This window comes from Gekko japonicus, unplaced genomic scaffold, assembly GCF_001447785.1.
Source record: "Gekko japonicus isolate JY-2015 unplaced genomic scaffold, Gekko_japonicus_V1.1 scaffold52, whole genome shotgun sequence".
Lineage (NCBI taxonomy): Eukaryota > Metazoa > Chordata > Lepidosauria > Squamata > Gekkonidae > Gekko > Gekko japonicus.
The window spans coordinates 109,269-128,111 of record NW_015168653.1 but is presented as its reverse complement, the minus strand read 5'-3'; the positions used below and the strand labels follow the sequence as shown (position 1 = coordinate 128,111).

Below are 18,843 nucleotides of genomic sequence, written 5' to 3'. Positions count from 1 at the left end.
ACAACAAATGAGACAGACATCCACAGAATTACCTGAAGTGTTGGCGCATGCATAACTCGGCGAAAGGGGGATTCAAACATCATTGAAATGCAGGAGCATATAGTAACAATGATCATTACCCAGTCAAGGTAAGTTACCAATCCTACCAAATCACTGCAAAATGAAAACAACAACAAATTTTCTTGTAAGATCGTTAGAGGGAGAGTTGATATACATCTATTGGACATACAGCATAGATGGGTTTCAACCAAAAACACTCCGCAATTTTAACATTTTCCAAATGTTTAATAACATTTTTTCTAACATATTGGCAAAAAAAGATTTCCATTTCCCAGAGTAAATTAAGTTAAAATACTTACTAAAGTTGGTGATATTTGGTATTTTTCACTGCTCCTGTAACAGGATCTGTTTTAGAACTGTAAAAGAAGAAGCACATCTTCAGAATCCTGCAAGCTATATTATATAAGAGATTCCTCCATCTTGCTCTCTGCTTGGGTTGAAGTTTAAATTCTGTTTTTGAAACAAAAACTATTTTAAGTAAAACTACAACAAACTATTTCGATGATTGTGTGCCAGGACTGAGTGACGTTTCTAAAAATAATATTTTAATGCAGTCAATGAAAGGCAATCCAAACTATTTTGTTCAGATGTTGGGTTCAGCTGGGGGGGGGGGAGGATAACTAAATGAGTGAAAGACATTTAAAAATTATATAGACACAACTATTTGCATCACTTTTGCATAATACGAGAACTTGGGATAGCCTGATGAAACTGACTGATAATTGATTCTGGACTGGAAAAAGAAGTAATTTCTTCTTAATGCCACCAATGACAAGTAACGAATTAATGGAAATTAATGGAAAGATTACTCAGTGGTACAGTTAGGTAATTTTAAATGCAGGACTTCATGGTCCTCCATCTTAGCCAGACCGGAAGCCTAGATCTGGATGATTTTAGATGGGCTGATAAAGTTTGTACTCCTTAAGATCTGGATAATTTTAGATGGGATGATAAAGTTTGTACTCCTTTGGTTGAGAGTATGAGATGAGCTTTCTGGCTGCCAGATGGTACAGATGGCACAAGCCACAGAAAGGTTCTCCCATTTCCTCTGCCAGCCCACCCCAATTCACCTGTTGATGAGGAGTGATGTTGACAATGGGAAACAACTTGGAGGACAAAGAATTATTGCAATGATGTCCCTCCACTTCTACTTTTCCACTTCTCCTCTGCCACTGCATTCTGTGGGACTGCAATTTTCAGAACATCCAACATTAACTATCCACTGTTCTAGAAAGTACATTCCCAGAAAGTACTAGGCATCCCACTCTCCTGTTACCTCCCAAGTAGGTGGGAAGCACATAATATACAACTCTGCTGAGACTAAACAAGTATGGGGTTGCTCAAGGTCCAGATGGGAGGCTTCCTGGGAATTCTATATAAATCATGGGAGATCAACGCTGGAATATAAATGAAATCAACAATATGCTTCTATTAGTTGCCATGTTCAAAGTCAGGTGAAACTTTCAGGCACCATCGGAGCAACCTAGCGCACAAATCTTTGTGCACCACCCAGTGCTCGTATGAAACCCAGTCTTCAAGGAACGTAATTCAAATAAAACGAATTTGTGCTAGAAATAATAAATGTATACTAACCACATGACACATCATCATCACATTGTGAGTTCCGATCAACAGCTGCCACTGATGTGAAATGCTAGTGGGGGAAACTTGCAACATGATGATGCTGTCTTGCCATTACAAAGTTACAGAAGGCACACGAAACGTACCAGCACATGAAACTGGATGGGTGTGGTGAAGGAGGATGCAGAGCTCGAGCAAGTCAACAAACACATGACTGCAAACTGCTCATATACTCACGCATTAAAGCGAGCTCTTACAACCACTCGGCAGAAATTTCTGAATCGATGTTCACGGCCAACGATGAAAAGAGGCTTGTCGAAGTATGGATGATTCTCTCGCAACTCCTCTTCCTGGACTTTCCTTTTAAAGAATAATATAAGAACTTGCAAAATAGTCAATCGTTGACAAAGATGCAGGCAAATATACACACCGTGACTTGGTACACAGACTGTAGTAACAGAATCACTGCAGCACAGAGGATAAAATACTGCACTTTGGAAACAAAGGTACAGCTCCCCTGGTTGGCTTTTGGCCAGTCACAATGAGGACATCCTTATTCAGTCCTCCAATTTCCTTCCCAACTGGAAGCCCTGTTAGATGGCCAACAGTGCAATCCTAAATAGAGTTACACCCTTGTAAACCCATGGACTTCAATGGTCTTGGAAGGGAATAATCCTAATTAGGACTGCATTGTAAGGCTTTGACTCTCTCTTGCCTGCAGAGATAGTTAATTACAGTGGACTGGAATAAGGAAAACATGCAAATTACTGTAGCTGGCTTGTTGTTGACTGCTTCTCCAGCCAAACACCTACTAACGGCAAAGCAACAGTCTACCTCATGGGGGTAATTGCGAGGACATACCTCCAAACTCTTCAGAAAGAAGGCAGAAAAAAGAAGGCAATAGAGCTGCACTGCATAAAATGGTTTTACAAACTTGTTTGGATAAATAATTAGGGACTGTGGTCTATACTGCTGTGTATAGCTTACTGTAAGTAGGATCCTATTATGTAATTTCTATACCACTTAATGTGTCATGTGAATAATTATGCTATGCCTCAGTTCTTTCTGGTGGTTCCAGACTTCTAATAACCCAATGCATTGGTTATTGAATGTCTCATTTTATCAATTGTACTGGCTCACTATGTTTAATCTGCCTTGAGTCCCTGTGAAAAAGGGGGACTATGAACAATGTAAATAAATAAATAATGAATATTTAGTGAGGGTATTGAGACCACAGGACAGCACAAATAATGAACACACAAAGGGGAGAGCAAGATGATGCCTGCTGGCCCCGTTTCCTCTTCTTATGCACATTCCTCATAATGTCTGAAGGTTCTTACATGTGTACAAGCTATGCACATCCTAGAAAAAAGGAGAGCCACAGGAAGTGGTGGTGGATACAAGCATAGACAGCTTCAAGAGGGGATTGGATAAACATATGGAACAGAGGTCCATGTGTGGCTATTAGCCACAAAGTATAGATGGAACACTATTTCTGGGGCAGTGATACTCTGTATTCATGATGTTTGGGGGGCAACAGTGGCAGGGCTTCTGGAGTTCTGGCCCCGCTGGTGGACCTCCTGATGGCACCTGGGTTTCGGCCACTGTGTGACACAGACTGTTGGACTGGATGAGCCATTGGCCTGATCCAACAAGGCTTCTCTTATGTTATTCTGTACACAATTGATATGTACTGGCTCTTCAAATGTGCTGAATGCATGTGGGTTGAGCCAGACCAGACGGGACTTGACCCCACAGAGAAGGGGGACTCTGTCATCATCATGGCCCCATCTCCACAGCCAGGGTGCTCCTAGTGACTGTCCACTGTGATCTCCCCCATGCCTAGGTCCCTATTCCCTGATATCAGTGGACCACCTACATGCCCTGACCTTGAAGAGGTGTATGGCAATGCCGGACACTCTGGTCCTGCAGTCGCTGGGCATCACTGAGTCCCTGGGCCCAGTGGCTTAGGGGGAGGTGATCCAGAGGTCAGACTCAACATCTTCGGATGGCTATGGCCCTGGCCTGCCAGACAGATGGGAGGATAGGGCAAGGCATGTCCCCCTGAGCTAGGTGTCAGAGCTGCTGGTGGCCTGGAAGAGGGGAGCATTCTGGCCCCTTGCTGGGGCCCACAGCTGGTACTGTCCATCCTAGCCAACATCATCCATGTGGACTGCAATTGAGCAGGAGAGGCCTGAGAGCCAGCATGAATGGTGGGAGGCCTTCTACATGGGCCAGTAATGTATGGAAGGGTTGGCAGCATTTGTGATGGTGGCTGTCAGGCAACTGGAGGGGCTTCTTGCTGTCGTGAGGGACATCAGTGAGGGACAGAAGAAGAAGAAGACATTAGATTTATACCCTGACCTTCACTACCCGAAGGAGTCTCAGAGTGGCTTACAATCCCTTTCCCTCCCTGTACAGGATTAAACCCACTCAGCCCAGTTCAGGGGTGAGAGGGAATCCTGTATTTCAGCACATTAAACAAAATCCACAAGATAGTCTGTACTCTCTCAAGGATTCACAACAGTTTGCCACCAGAATCTCTTCAAAGGGGTCCCCACCCAGCCTCAGAGCAGAGATTCAATCTCTTAGCTGGCATCTGGGACTTAACACATCAGCAACTCTAACTCAGAGATGCACACAAATACTCTCACAGTGGTAGCTCTGTGGTCACCTTAGACACAAGATTTAGCCCTGGAGTTCAATTACCACATCAGAGTCAATTACAAATATGAATGATCTTTATTCAGTGCAAAGCATAACAAGAGACTATAGAGGATACAAAAATCCTCTATTTGCCCTTACTGCACATTAATAATAATCATAGTTACCGAGTTAAGTGTAGCATCAGGTAGTCCAAAATTGTCCATTGCATAACAGTACAGGTAGGCACCAAGGGATTTTGAAGAGAAATCCCATTTTGTGCAGGGCTTTAATCCAGGACTACTCAGAGATACAGATCCACAATAACAGAAGATTGGCAACCGGCAGTCAGTTCACAAAGAAACTTTTTGTTTCAAAAGTCAGGGTCCCAGGAGCAAGAGCAAGAGAAGCAAGAGAGCTCTTCTCTAAAGAACCATGGAGTTATACCCCCCATGCCAGTCACCATCAGCTGTGGCCATCAGCCAATCATGAGCGGCAGGGGTGTGTGCCCAATTTTTGGTTGCCATAGCTGCCACATCAGGTGTGTGGGGATTGCCTAAGAAGTCAGAGGCCCTGCCTGCAGTCAGGTGATCTAACGTCCAGCTGTCTCCATTGTGTACGTGACATGGCCCATGTAGGCCATACAGAGGAGCCTTCAAGTCTGGCTCTCAGTAGAGAGGTGTTAAGGAATGTGGGTATCTGGCATGATTATATGGCATGGCTATTTGGTGGCTCAGCCATCTGGTCAAGTGACAGAAATCACACTAGGCCATCTGGCCTGCAACAGGAAAAGACACACAGAATGTCAGAATGTCATCACAGGAAGAAGGATGAGAATTTAGAAATAATATTTCTATATACTCTCCACCACAGACACCCTGTGAGGTAGGTGGGGCTCAGAGAGCTCTTCCAAGAACTGCCCTTGAGAGAACAGCTCTGAAAGAACTTATGACTGACCCAAGGTCACGCCAGCAGCTGCATGTTCCAGAGTGGGAAATGAAACCCAGTTCTCTCAGATTAGAGTCTGTGCTCTTAACCACTACAACAGGCAGCTGGGGGACCTATCAGAGGCTCTCCGTGCCCCCTCCGCACTTGCCAACCCCCCTGCTCATCCTCTAGCAGGAGTGGCACGAGGATGCCCTTGACTGGAGGGCACCCACACATCCATGTTGTTGTGACAATGGACCACCCTGTCCATCATGGCTCTTGGGAGCCCTGTACTCTGTGTGTGCCATGTGACAGCTTGGAGTGCCCACTGGGTGGATGGCTCATGCCCAGCTCCCAACCGACAGATGCCTAGGGCTTCTGACGGGAGCTGGTCTCTTTAAGGGAGAATGTGCTGCTGACAACGAGCATGGCTCCTCTGGTCTGGCCCTCTCTGCCCCCTGCCAGTGATGGACGCTTGGGAAAGCTCCCTTAAAACATGACCCTGATTGGTCCTGCCTGCCTGTCTATCATGACACTCATATCTAGCAAAAACGCTGGAATGGAATGCTGATGTGAAAATGCCATGAGGCATTTTCCACAGCAGCAGCCAGGGAAACTATGAAAACACCTTTCTTTTGCGGCTGTCCACTGTGTAACTTTCCCCTTAGGAAAAGGGACTAGCGGTTGTGGAGTTGCACTGTTGCCATCTGCCGCAGAGCAGGCACAACACAGGATTGCTCTGCCCATTCTCAAACATGAAATGCACTCATATAGAGTTAGTATGAATGTGGATTGTCCTTAAAAATGTCTTCCCCTTCTGCATATATTCTAAAAGGAACAGCTACAGTTTATATATATGGTCTTCCTTTGTTAATGATACCTTTCATTATTGCCACTCTTATCAAAATGAATATCAATATGAAGTGGTCATTAGTGTCCTTCTGATCTGTCACTCAGTAAAGACATTCAACATAAGACAGCTGAAGATATTTAAAATCCAAAATACCTTTTCATTTCAGCTTGTTCTTTCTTTTCTTGGATCATTTTTATTTCGCTGTCCTCCCTTTGAGCATTTCGGTACCGTACTGTGTTAGAATGCTGGAAGCAGAACAACAACAACAAAACAACCCACAGTTCTCTTATTTTTTCTTCTTCTGTAAGATCAAAACAAGACAATTTGTGTAATTGCATATAACCCTTCAAAGTTTTCTCTTTGAACATTACTACTGTGTGATGAAGGTTTTTATTCAGTATTGAAAAACCTTGACTAGTAACCTGATTAGTAATTACATCCAGCTACTGCAGCTTGGATACTCGGCCATTAAACACATTAGCCAAGGGCATGATCCAGCCACCATTAAGCATTCTTCCATTCCATGGATTTCAGTGGGAGAATTAGACACATGCTTAAATCTCAGTGACTGAAACCAATGGCTACTCAAAGGGCTCAACATTGGTTAGATTGTGCTCTAACCCTTTAATGCCATTTAGTTTACTCAAGTAGAAAATGATTACTTGATATAAGGAAACCTTTATTGCTATCTGTTCCTTACAAACTGGAGTCTATACAATGATCTCAGAAGAACAAAAACTTACATTAATTCTTTGTTATTATGCATGGCAATGGGACAGGCTTTGCTTAAAAATGCATCCCACTGAGTTTTGTTTTTCATGGTGGCTACTTTCGAAATCTGGGAAAACATGCCTATGTGAAGTTTTGTGAACTTATGAGAAGTTTTCACTCTGCAGTGTACTATGACTTAGATCCTATGGAAAAGCTCATGCTCACTAGACAGCCTTTGCCATGGAGTAGGCTTCTCTTTCTCTAGCGCTTTATGTTTGTGCAAGATCAGTGTGCAACTGGAAGAGGTAGCATGCTTTGTGGTAGAGGCCATCTAGCATGTGTGGAATTAGACCACAGATTCCAAGACTAGTTTATCTTATCTTAGAAAAAGGGGCAAGAAAGGGAACCAGGATCCTATTCTGACACCACACTGTATCCCCAGAGACTATTCCATATAATGCGATTGCTGCAGCATGGAAGTCTTCCTGTAGAGCTTGGCTGCAACCACTTCATCTCTGGAAGAAGGAGAAGAAGAAGAAGAAGAGGAGGAGGAAGAGATTGGATTTATATCCTGCCCTTCACTACTCAAAGGAGTCTCAGAGCATTTTATAACCCCTTTCCCTTCCTGAGAGAGCTCTTTCAAGAACTGCCCTTGAGAGAACAACTCTGAAAGAACATGTCTGACTCAAGGTCATGAGGAGTGAAAATAGGGAAGGGTCGGATGAGATGGGATTAGCAGAAGGACTGCTGTAATCAGTAAACCGAATTACAGTAGATTGTGATCTGGCTTGGTCAGGGCTTTTTTTGTAGAAAAAGCCCAGCAGGAACTCATTAGCATAACAGGCCACACCCTGACACCACAGCTCATTAGCATATTAGGCCACAGCCCCCTATTGCCAGAAGTGTGGTCATCCAGCCACACCCACCTTTTGCTTCTTATTCTGTTTACCTTGTTTGTTGTCAAAACCCAGGGCCTTTTTTTGTAGCAGGGACTCCTTTGCATTTTAGGCCACACACCCCTACTGTAGCCAATCCTAATGAGTTTCTGCTGTTGGGTGTGGCCTATTATGCTAATGAGTTCCTGTTGGGTGTGGCCAACTCAGGAGCCAGCCAGAACTCCATTCCTGTCCGTTCCTGCCCAAAAATAGCCCTGGGCTTGGTCAGCATTCCTTAAGAAGAGTGGAGGGATTTCTAGGTTCTTTGGCCTGAGGATTTGGAGCCAGCTGAACACCTTTCTATCCCCAGCCAATTTTTCATGCTCAAACCCGCCCTGTTCGTTTATGAACCATTATTCAGCCGATGATCACTACATTGTATCACATTTTTCACTTAGTAGGAAAAAAAATGATAGGGTCTCAGTTTTTTGCAGATGTTTCCTTACCATGCCAAATCTATCAAAAAAACAGGTCACATCTGTGCTTCTCCACAGAAGCAAATTATACAAAGTTTCTCTATTCAGAAGTTAACATTTAAGGAGAGATCATAAACTTTATTGCCATTTCCTTTTAAAGTGATCTGCTCACAAAGTTAACATCCTACAACACAACATTATTATCAGTACCAGTATTATATAGCGTTATATAATCAATCACGACAGCATTTATGTCATGTCGTGAGTTTTCTAATTTCGTTACTCAACCCGCAGTTTGTATTTAGACTTACATCTTGTGTTAATGTTTCAAGAGATTTCCCCCTGCTGATCCGTTGACTGTTGGAGCCGTGTCTCAGTGACCTGAAACAATCACATTCATTTGGATGATAAAGACCTAGATCAAACTACCAAGACCAAACATTATCTTTATATATGACCAAAGTATATCAAATTCTAATAATTTTCTCTCAACTTACATCAGAAGCTTATAAGATTCTCCAAGCCAGTCAGACACAGTGAAATAATTCTTTTCCTACTCTTTTACTGTTTTAAACTGATAACTTTAATGACATGGAATTCAGTTATGCTTAAAAAAGGAATGTTTCCTCTTTGTACATTTCAGTGAATTTCAGTGTCGTTCTGTAAATAATGGACAGATCAGTTCTTTGTGCAAGTCAGTCCTCATTTAGAAGTGTCTAAAGCAATGCCTCACACTGTCCGCTCTTCTTAAATATTTTTTTGTATCTCTTATTTACCTGCGTTCTTGACGTATATGATGCTGGACACTAAGAATGGATCTTTCTTTTGCAGGTTGCCCCTCAAAGGATCCACTCAACATACGCTGACGAGTGCAGGCCCTGTGAAAATGAAATAGTATTATGGTGGCTAACAACCGGGGAACCATGAGGAGTCACAGGGAAGGAGAAATCTCAGTTTTCCCCTGCTGGCTCCCTTCCCACACTATCTCCTTTTTGCCCCTACTTCCCCTCTTCATTTTCTCCGGCTCTCCTTTTCACCATGCTCCATTTCCTCTCTCCCTGTTTCTTTTCCCTCCCTCCCACTAACTTAACCATTTACCTTTTCTCATCTACAACTTTCCATACTGGGTTTTCTTCCCTCTCCCCTGTCCCCGCCCCTTACCCTGACCACCTCAGCTTCTTATGGGGATCAAAAAAACATCCGGCACCATGTACAGCAACCCCAAATGCCAGATAGATAAGTAACTAAAACACATGATCCAGTTCTTGAGAGTGCTGCTCCAATTGCAAGACAGCATTTGCATAGGACTCTGTTGAGTGTTCTTCCATCCCTCCTTATCCTCAGCCAATACTTAGAACAGGTCAATATTCAGAATAAGAGATCATTAGCCACCCATCCCTTTCCTTTCTCAGGTTTCCTAATTACTTCTTTTCCAGACAAGAGTATTAGCTGAAGTTCTGGAAGAAAAGAGACTGATGGCTAGTTTTATTTTGTGCAAAGAGAAATGAAGACACTCGAGTAGTCCAGATTAGCCAGAGCTTAGAAAATAAATAGGGATGGCCACAGTTAGTACTTTAATGGGGGACCACCAAGTTAGTCTAGGGTTGCTATGCATCTCTGTCTCCTTGAAAACCCATACGTAATTTGTTATTAATGATGATGATGAATTGTCACAGTCAGATATCTGAATGGTAGATGGTGTTCTGCAATTTGAGATCCAGCCAAGTTCTTGGGAATTATATATCTTCACAGGATGCTTTGGGAGCTGAGCTGGTATTATTTGCTCAATGCCCAAGAATGTTCAGGTGTTTATTGAGGCTTCTAGGCACTGCTCCAAGGGCTCAATGGTAACCTTTTCCTTCTCCCAGAGGTTCTCTAACTCTATTCATAGATCTAGGTATTTCATGATCCTCTCCTTTCTTTTCTATTCTACTGTCTCCTGAGATTGCAATGTCAATGATCCAAACCCTGTTTTTATCATCATCATCATCTATGAAATGAACTATTACAAAGACAAAGGTCACTAAAATAATTTCCTGAGAACTGTTCTCTACCAGCAAATAACTTTTTTGAACTGTTTCTGCTGAAACGTCTTAGTAAGCAGAATGAAATTTAACACTATATATTAGTTGAAACACAGTGATCAAATAAGAGTGTTGTGCATTTAATAATCTTCTGGACTACCTAAGTTACTGATAACACCCTTAGATACCTGAACCAATGGAACTGTCTGGCTGTAAGTCAGCCTACTAAATATGTTAAAAGGTAGACTCTGTCAATATTCTGTCAATAAGGTCATTCTCTTTTGAAGAATTCCACCCCCCCACCAGACCAGACAAATAATGTACTGAAATACCATCAGGCTGCCAAAATTGAATTTATAATTCCAGCACCACAATAATGTATTTTCCCCATAGTTTGTTTCAGCCACTATAAAGGAAGTGCTTCAAATTTAACTAATTACACCAACTGAAAACTGATCTTATGCAGAAGAGACTGTTCCCCTTAAGCACAGTAAAAACATCAGAGGAACATTGTATAGAGAAAAATGGTACGTTGTGGTTTATATCACCCAGCACCATACAGTCTGCATGAGCATCATTTATTGGGAAATAGAAATTAAAAAAAAAATTCCATGGCTTAACTCTGATTCTCAGCAACCATCATAGAATAATCATTAGCATGGTGTAAAGCTTGACCAAGGTGGTCTCTTCCCTGACCCTCCACCTGACAGACTTGACCCACATGACTTTTGAATAAAATAAGTTCAGCACCCTTGGGGGAAACAGAAAAAGAGCAGTAACTTTTTATTTACACCCAGGGATAGGGAAATAAGATGGTTCAGAAAAGAAGATAGAAACTATTTAGAGGTATAGATTCAGGTGGGTAGCCATGTTGGCCTGAAGCCACAGAACAAAGTTCGATGGAGTGTGATAGCAGAATTACTCTCCGCATTCCACAGTTAAGAAGGGTACATCTGCCCATCAAACTCCAATGTTGAGATCTTTCTTTCTTTCACTATGTTCCCCCTGGAATTAAACCCAAACAAATGCTGACCATATAAACGAAGTGTTATTCCAGTTTGCTCCTTGCATCTGCTAAACACCTTTATTATGTATGCTAATTTGCTGCTCACTCTCTACCTATATGTATGGACTGGTAACTTCCATTTCAGTGTATCTGAGGAAGTGTGCATGCTCACAAAAGTTAATACCTTGAATAAAACTTTGTTGGACTTAAAGGTGCTACTGGACTCGAACTTTATTTAGAGGTACAACACAGTCTTGCTGAGCACATTCATTTTAAGTTACAATTGATAATTTAGGACAGCGGTGTCGAACGCATTTATCAGGAGGGCCAGATCTGACATAAATGAGACTTTGTTGGGCCGGGCCATGTGTGTCATAAAAGGTAATGCCAGCTAGCAGAGATATAAACTTTATAAAGGACACAGACAAACACAATTAAAGATTTTTTAAAACTTTAAATAACACATTTCCAGTGAGTTCGACACCCCTGATTTAGGAGAATAGAGAACAGTGAGAAGCCAGGTTTGCATTCTTGAGGCGAATATTAGTCTCCCCTCAGTCTCGGGATTCTCACAGTGTAAATATAAGCTCCTCTCAGAGAACGCAAATCCTTCACTAGTTTTCCTCAGAAACTGAGGCTTCGAGAGAGCTACAGTCTCTTCCTCAAGATAGTTTGCTTTATCACAAAAGACAGGTTCCAAAGTCTCCCAAAACAGGAGCCTAACATTCTGGAGACACAAATTCTACCTCCACAAATTCACTGGTTTCTCTGACAGTTCAAGAAACCTTTGTTGGCATTAAAGGTGCCACTGGACTCTAAAGTGGTTTAAGACTATCTGCCTGAGCTGACCAAATGTTAACAACTTTTCTCTCTCTCACTCCCTCCTCCCATGTAGCTCCTCCTGCCCTTCCAAGGATCCTGACTGGCTGCTAGCTCTTTGCTCATGCACCAAACAGGACTGAAGGGGATTGGTGCTTTTGAGAAAGGGGCAAGACCTTGGGCTGTCTGTCGTCCACCCCACCCCCCGCTCAGTATATCATGACTGAAGATTTCTTAGTTTGGGAATCCTTGATTCAAATGACAATTTGCCATAAGGTCTGTTAGTGTTTGGCTAAATTGGAGTTAGTTTCCTTCCCAGAAACTGGCACACTAAACCTAATTTGTTATCTAATTTTAGAATCTTAGTTTGTGGGGAAGAAATACACACAGTTGCCTGCATCAAATGTAATGGTGAACCGGCACCTGAAGTCAAGGCTTCCCAAATCAGAGAAACTGTGCTGAGTCTGGCAGATCACAAGGTGGGCTTAGCCTATGCCATACAGAGACTACTGTTCTACTCTAGTTGTGATATGGTACATAATATAATGTCAAGCTCGAGCCTCGCTTGTCATTTGATGTTGTCTACCTACGCTTGGACTCTGTGGCCTCGGGGGTTAATTGTTTTCTCAGAAGAACTCAGTCCTCTGTTTTCATCTACATACTGTTTATCTTTCTGGCCAGAAAGGGGTGTGTGTGAAGTTGAGTGTGTGAGTATCGGCTTATGTAGTGCAAGCTGAGAGTAGTCTACGAGGCCCTGGGAAACGTATTATCTCAGTACCCCACCTGACCTTGGGGCAGGGAATGTCCAGATAATGCAACGGTTAGTGGCAGGTGCAGGGGGCAGCCTTTTGAGCAAGTTTGGATCCTTGGCGGGCTGAGTGAGAATATTGATTGGGTAGTGTGACTTAGGGGGGATGTCTTGTATGTAGTATAGGGTTGGTCCTGGCATCTGGGTGTCAGTTCTGACACAGAATCTGTCCATGCTTGGAACTTTTTCACTTTTCAATAAAGAAATCTTGCTAATACAAGGGTGTGGTGAGAGTGACTGCGTCCGAGACCTGACATAAGTAAGAGGTTATCAGTTATGCTATGTAGGTATTTTCTCCAGGTCTGGCAGCTCACTGAGTTTAGCTTACTGAGTTACATTGAAAGGGTAGCTGCTAATTCCTATAGCTGGCTCTTAAATCATATCAGCAATGTCTGAAATTCTACACTGAGCTGCTCATGTAAATTGCATTGGAATGTTAAATGCTTCTCTCACTAATCCTGATGTCACATTCAGCACCACAGGGCGCCCAGCTGGGATGTGACTAGACATTTTATTTAGGTCATTTTTTTTCAATTACTAGCAATATTATTCATGAAATGGTTTAAAGGTGTTTGATTTTTTATTTTATTTTTTGCTATTTCCATTGTTTTCTATGGAAAACACATTTTGTTTTGTGTTGTTGTTTTCTACCCAGTTGTTTTTGTGTTGTTGTTTTCTACCCAGCTGGGATGAAATTCTCAAGTATTGCAGAATTGTAAAGAAATGTTCAGGCGGAGGTTATCCTTGCCAATTTTTATGCAGAGCAGAAAAAGCATCCCTGTTTTAAAGGCAACTAAAATAAATGCTCACTTGCACAGTGGGCAGAAGGAACAGGCCTTTGAAAAGTTTTGCTCCCTTTCTTGGGATCCTCAGAACGATCAGGGTGTGTGATGGGGGTGTCTATTTTTAACTAAAAACAAAGTGCAAGGAAGGAGAGATAAACCCTCTACCCCATCTTAACCTGTTTAGTGGCTTCGAAAATTCATTTCAGATTTTTTCACTCAGTTCGGCTGATTTCTAGTATTAGAGTCTGTCTGAAAGAAAAACCCTTTGAATGTTGGTATAAATGAATGGTGAATAAAGCTTGCCTGTGTTTTCACTACCAAACCTATCAACAGCTGAAAGTGGATGATGGGATTGCTGGCCCTCTTACTACAGGAGAAACACAGAGCAAACAGTGATATGTCAGACTATGGTCAGATCCATGTGTTTCATTATTGTAATTGGACTAATTAAACGTTAGAGCAAATGTAGTGTCCAGTGGCACCTTTAAGAACAACAAAATTTTATTCAAGGTTTTAGCTTTTGTGTGCATGCACACTTTTTCAAATATATTGGAATGGTAGGAAAGGTTCAAATTTACAGACAGGGGCTGAACAGCAAATTAACATGTAACATGATGAAGATGCACAAAGACAAATGTACAAAGATGTGCAAAGACCTTACCTACCATTCCAATGTATTTGAAAAAGTGTGCATGCACACAAAAGCTCATACCTCGAATGAAACTTTGTTGGTCTTAAAGGTGCCACTGGACTCTAAATTTGCTCTACTGCTTCAGAACAACATGTCTGACCACCTGGTTCTATGTTAAACACTGGCTGTGATTCAGTCAGATCTTGGTTAGTTATTATCTTAATGTACATCTCTAGTACTTTAGTCCATTATTTTGGGTACCTTGTTATACAGAATGTCAGATTTTACTTTTATGTCTGGAGCTGCCAACTATGAGTTGGGAAATCCCTGGAGATTTGGAGGTACAGCTGGGGAAGGGGGGGTTGGCGGAGGAACCTCAGTCAGGCCTAATGCCATAGAATCCATCCTCCAAAAATTGCCATTTTCACCAGGGGAACTGACCTCTGTAATCTGGAGGATTCCAGGAGATCTCCAGGGCACACTGGGAGGTTAGCAACCTTATTTATGACATGGGAGCTAACCCTGGAGGGCTTAAAACCATGCTCCAGGATGAGTTCCATGTTCCATCGTGTACCATATAAAAGCAGTTTTAAATCACTCCAGATGGCTACTCCATGTCTTCAGGGGTTGGAATGGATTGTTTTTCCTGATTTGTTCTCAAAGGGCAGTATATACACAACTGTGCTCAGGGAAAACATGAACATAATCAAAGATTACATTCAGTGAAGCACTGACACACTGAAGTTTAAGGGCCAATCTGAATGATCTCCCTGATCAGGGAACATATTTGGTCTTTAACCTAAGACGTTTGGCGAGCAGGCCATTTCCCACCCAGAAGAGAAGAGAATGAAGCTTTCCATGCAAGAGCAGGACCCAAAGATTCTGCTTGTGTTGAATTAAAGAACCTGTACACTCTGGGCTTGTTAAACCACATAAATAATAAGTGACTGCCAATGTTCCCTCTAAGCTGTGGAGTCTTGTGAGCAAAATTTCTGCTTTGTGAGCTACTGGCATTAAAGTTGTGAGTGAGCAATTTGGCTACTGCATAAATTAGTTTGCTCTGGAGCCATCCTTCCTGAGCTTAGACAAAAATCTGTGAGCTGGAGGCTAAAAAACTGTGAGCTAGCTCACACTAACTCAGCTTAGAGGGAACACTGGTGACTGCAGAGCTGTTGTAGTCAGGTAGTTAATTTTCTTATCCACTTCTGATTTGTGTGTATGTGCAATGGGAAGGGTTTGTGGCAGGGAGGCATGTGAGCCCTGTTGCACAACACCTTTGATCACATCTACCCACCTATGGTACCTTTTACAATTGCATCAAGATATACTCATTCAAATATTAAGTTTTCTTACATGCACTCACACAAAGATTAAAGATGATTCATTATTCAGCAGCAGGGAGCAACTTATAAATCACATGGAAAGCAGCATTAAATCACAGCAGTTACCTAAGAATTTTATTGATTGCAGTCTCCTTATCCAAAAGATTTCTTGCTCTAATGCTGAAAACAGACTTCCGGAGCTGTGAAACAAAATGAAGAAGCTTTAATGTTGTACATCCTGACCAACTCTGAGAAACTAAAGTGTTTAGATCATCTAGACAAACGTGAAAAAGATTCTTTCCATCACAAATTCAACCCCCCCATTATTGTTATGGAGCAATAAAACTGCTTTTTACACTGAATGCATCTTGGTTTCCTTTTGGTGGGTGTATGCAGAGAGAGTATTGTTAGGTGCGGCTATCACATTATCAGCCCTGATCTGGATAGCCCAGGCTAACTTGATCTTGTTAGATCTCAGAAGCTAAGCAGGGTCGGCCTTGGCTACTATTTGGATGGGTGACCTCCAAGGAATACCTGGGTTGTGACATAGAAGCCGGCAATGGCAAACCACCTCTGAAATATCTGTTGCCTTAAAAAAACAAGTCTAGCTCACCACTTAGTGGTGCACAACACCAAAAGAGATAGAACTTCTAGCTACCAGACAGTCTTAGGATCTTCTGGCTATACTACACACACTGCCATACGATAATTAATTAATCACATTATCAAAGCTCAACTGGATTTAGACTGCCAATATAGTGCGAGCCTTTGGAACTGCAGAAAGTCCAAAGGTTGTTAATTATCAGGTCCAAAGGTTAGGAGGGGCTGTGGTAGAGCATCTGTTTTACATACAGAAGGTCCCATGTTCAATCCCCTGCATCTCCAGTTAGAAGGATCAGGTAGCAGGTGATGTTTAAGGCCTCCACCTGAGACCCTGAAGAGTTGCTGCCAGACTAAGTAGACAACATTGACCTTGGTGGAAGAACGGTCTGATCCAGCATGAGGCAGCTTCATGTAGTCATGTGCTCACTCATACTTTGCAACAATGCCACCAGAGTCACAGCACATTTTCAAATACAAATGTAACACTGAAAAAAAGGAGGGTGCCCCACTGGATCCAGAAACTGTCAGTTCACACAAGCATGCATCCCTCAACTTGCAGCTGCTGGATTACCTTGGGCAAGCCATAGTTCTGTCAGAGGTGTTCTTGAAGAAGAGCAGTTTCTGTCAGAGCTCTCTCAGCCCCACCTACCTCACAGGCTGTCTGTTGTGGGGAGGGGAAGGGAAAGGAGTTTGTAAGCCGCTCTGAGACTTCGAGTGAAGGGCAGGGTAGAAATCCAATCTCCTCCTCCTTCTTTAATACTTGAGTTATAAATGGTATCGGTAGAGAAATATGGTGCATTTTTTATAAAAACATGGGTTGGATCCAGCACAAAAATTCCACCAGTGGTACAGCCCTTGTGAGAAAAAGACTGTGGTAGCTGCTTGCATTAAGTAAAGCTTATTGTATTCCCACTTGAGCTTGCACAAGATCTTAGGGAACCAAGTTCTGGGCATATAATATATAGTAAGTGCTAAGTGCTGCACAAGATCTTGTGCAAGAGGAACTGCACTAAGTCCGTTTACGTTTCAGCTTGTACATTTGCTGGATTCAAGCCAATAACTGATTTGTATTTTATTGACTCAATTTAGACACCATGTTAGCCATTTTCCACATCTGGCTTGGAGAACCAGGATAGGCCACAGGGTTGTGCTCCCTTCTCCTTTTCCCAGTTCCTCTTCACTTCTTGCATACCAGTGCCTTCCTCCCTTTCTTGATTTGCTTAACCACAGTATTTTGAAACATACAAACCAGGTTACCACAGCTTGCCTCCAGACCATAATCTGAAACCATGGTTTGAAAGTAGGTTTTGCAAACCATGGTTTGGAGGCAATCTTGGTTCATGCTAACTATGATTTGGGCATCAGAGTACAATATTATGAGGCAAACCAGGAAAGGGAGGAAGGAATTGGCTTGTTAGAACAGAGGAGGGACCATAAGGGTCTGTGGCTCATTCCTCATTCGCCAAACAATGATTTAGAGGATTATGAATGTGATGTCTGAACTGAGCTATGTTATTAACTCCTTCCATCTTCCCAGTGCCTACTTGTTTAGATATTTTTGAGCTTTCAGCTTTTTAAATGTCTATATTCTAATCAATGACTGTTTTCCCCCCATTTGCTCAGTCATTCCCTGCTGTCATAAATTATGCAAATACTCCCTACACAGACATTCTAACAATATGACTCAGATAATAACTAGTTTAGAAATTCTGAAATATAATCAGCAACTTTGGTTATTAACTGCAACTCGCAGAGCCTTCTGTTGCCACGAAGGACAGTGAGAAAGAACCTTTTGCATTAAAAGCTTATTCTCCTGACTTCCCTTCGTCTGCCAACAAGTTGGGGAATCAGAGATATCTTCAGACTGGGAGACAGTAGTGTTCCCAGCCTGTTTGGCGCCCGAGGTGGATAATTTTTTAACACCCCCCTCCTCTATTTATTTATTTTTGTGATGTTAAGGGCCCCTCCTCTATACAACAAAATTATTTTCAGTAATAATCATGAAATAAAACAAATAATAATAATAACAATGGCCAGAAAATACATTCAGGTGGTTAGCTAAGTTGGTCAGAAGCAACAGAACACAGTTTGGTTTTAAAGGTGCCACTGGACCCAATCTTTGTTTCAATGGCCAGAAAAGTAACGCAGACAGTGAAAATGTTCTTTTGTGTAACTTTGCATATGCAATCATGCCTGTAAAAAAGATTCAAATTCCAACATGCCATTCCATCATGACAGCCAGGTTAAAGTGTTGGTATTGGTTAAAGTGTTGGACTAGGATTTGGGAAATTTATTTATTTATTTTTATTTATCCTTCGGCTTCTATCCCGCTCACCCCCTAGGGGCTCTGAGCGGCTTACAATTCTAAATCTAGGTTTAAATCCCCACTTGTGCCATGGAAACTTGCTAGGTGACCTTAGGTCAGTCTCGTTACTCCCAGCCTAGCCCTGACCTGGATAGTTCCAGGATAGCCTGATCTTGTCAAATCTCAGAAACTAAGCAGGGTTGAAGTGGAGACAGGCAATGGCAAGCCACCTCTGAACGTCTCTTGCCTTGAAAACCCTACAGGATTGCCAAATGTCAGCTGAGACTTGACAGCAATTAAAAACAAACAAACCATCACACCACTTGTGTTCTGGGCAGGCACTTGGGAGGTCTTCTGTTTTCCATTTTGAAGCCCAAGAGCTGACCATCCCAAACATCTACGGGGTATTTTTGA

At 42.3% G+C, this 18,843-nt stretch overlaps 1 protein-coding gene across 1 annotated transcript in view; it reads right to left on the bottom strand.

The window, feature by feature from the left end:
• NALCN (sodium leak channel, non selective) overlaps positions 1-18,843 on the bottom strand; it is a gene marked incomplete at its 5' end in the record, with an annotated part of 154,275 nt that overhangs the window by 44,756 nt on the left and 90,676 nt on the right. The window contains 7 exons of the mRNA XM_015415105.1: positions 33-153; positions 360-416; positions 1,879-2,001; positions 6,218-6,309; positions 8,438-8,507; positions 8,903-9,004; positions 15,648-15,721. Of these exons, the coding sequence (XP_015270591.1) occupies positions 33-153; positions 360-416; positions 1,879-2,001; positions 6,218-6,309; positions 8,438-8,507; positions 8,903-9,004; positions 15,648-15,721 (639 nt within the window). The remainder of the gene's footprint in view (positions 1-32; positions 154-359; positions 417-1,878; positions 2,002-6,217; positions 6,310-8,437; positions 8,508-8,902; positions 9,005-15,647; positions 15,722-18,843) is intronic.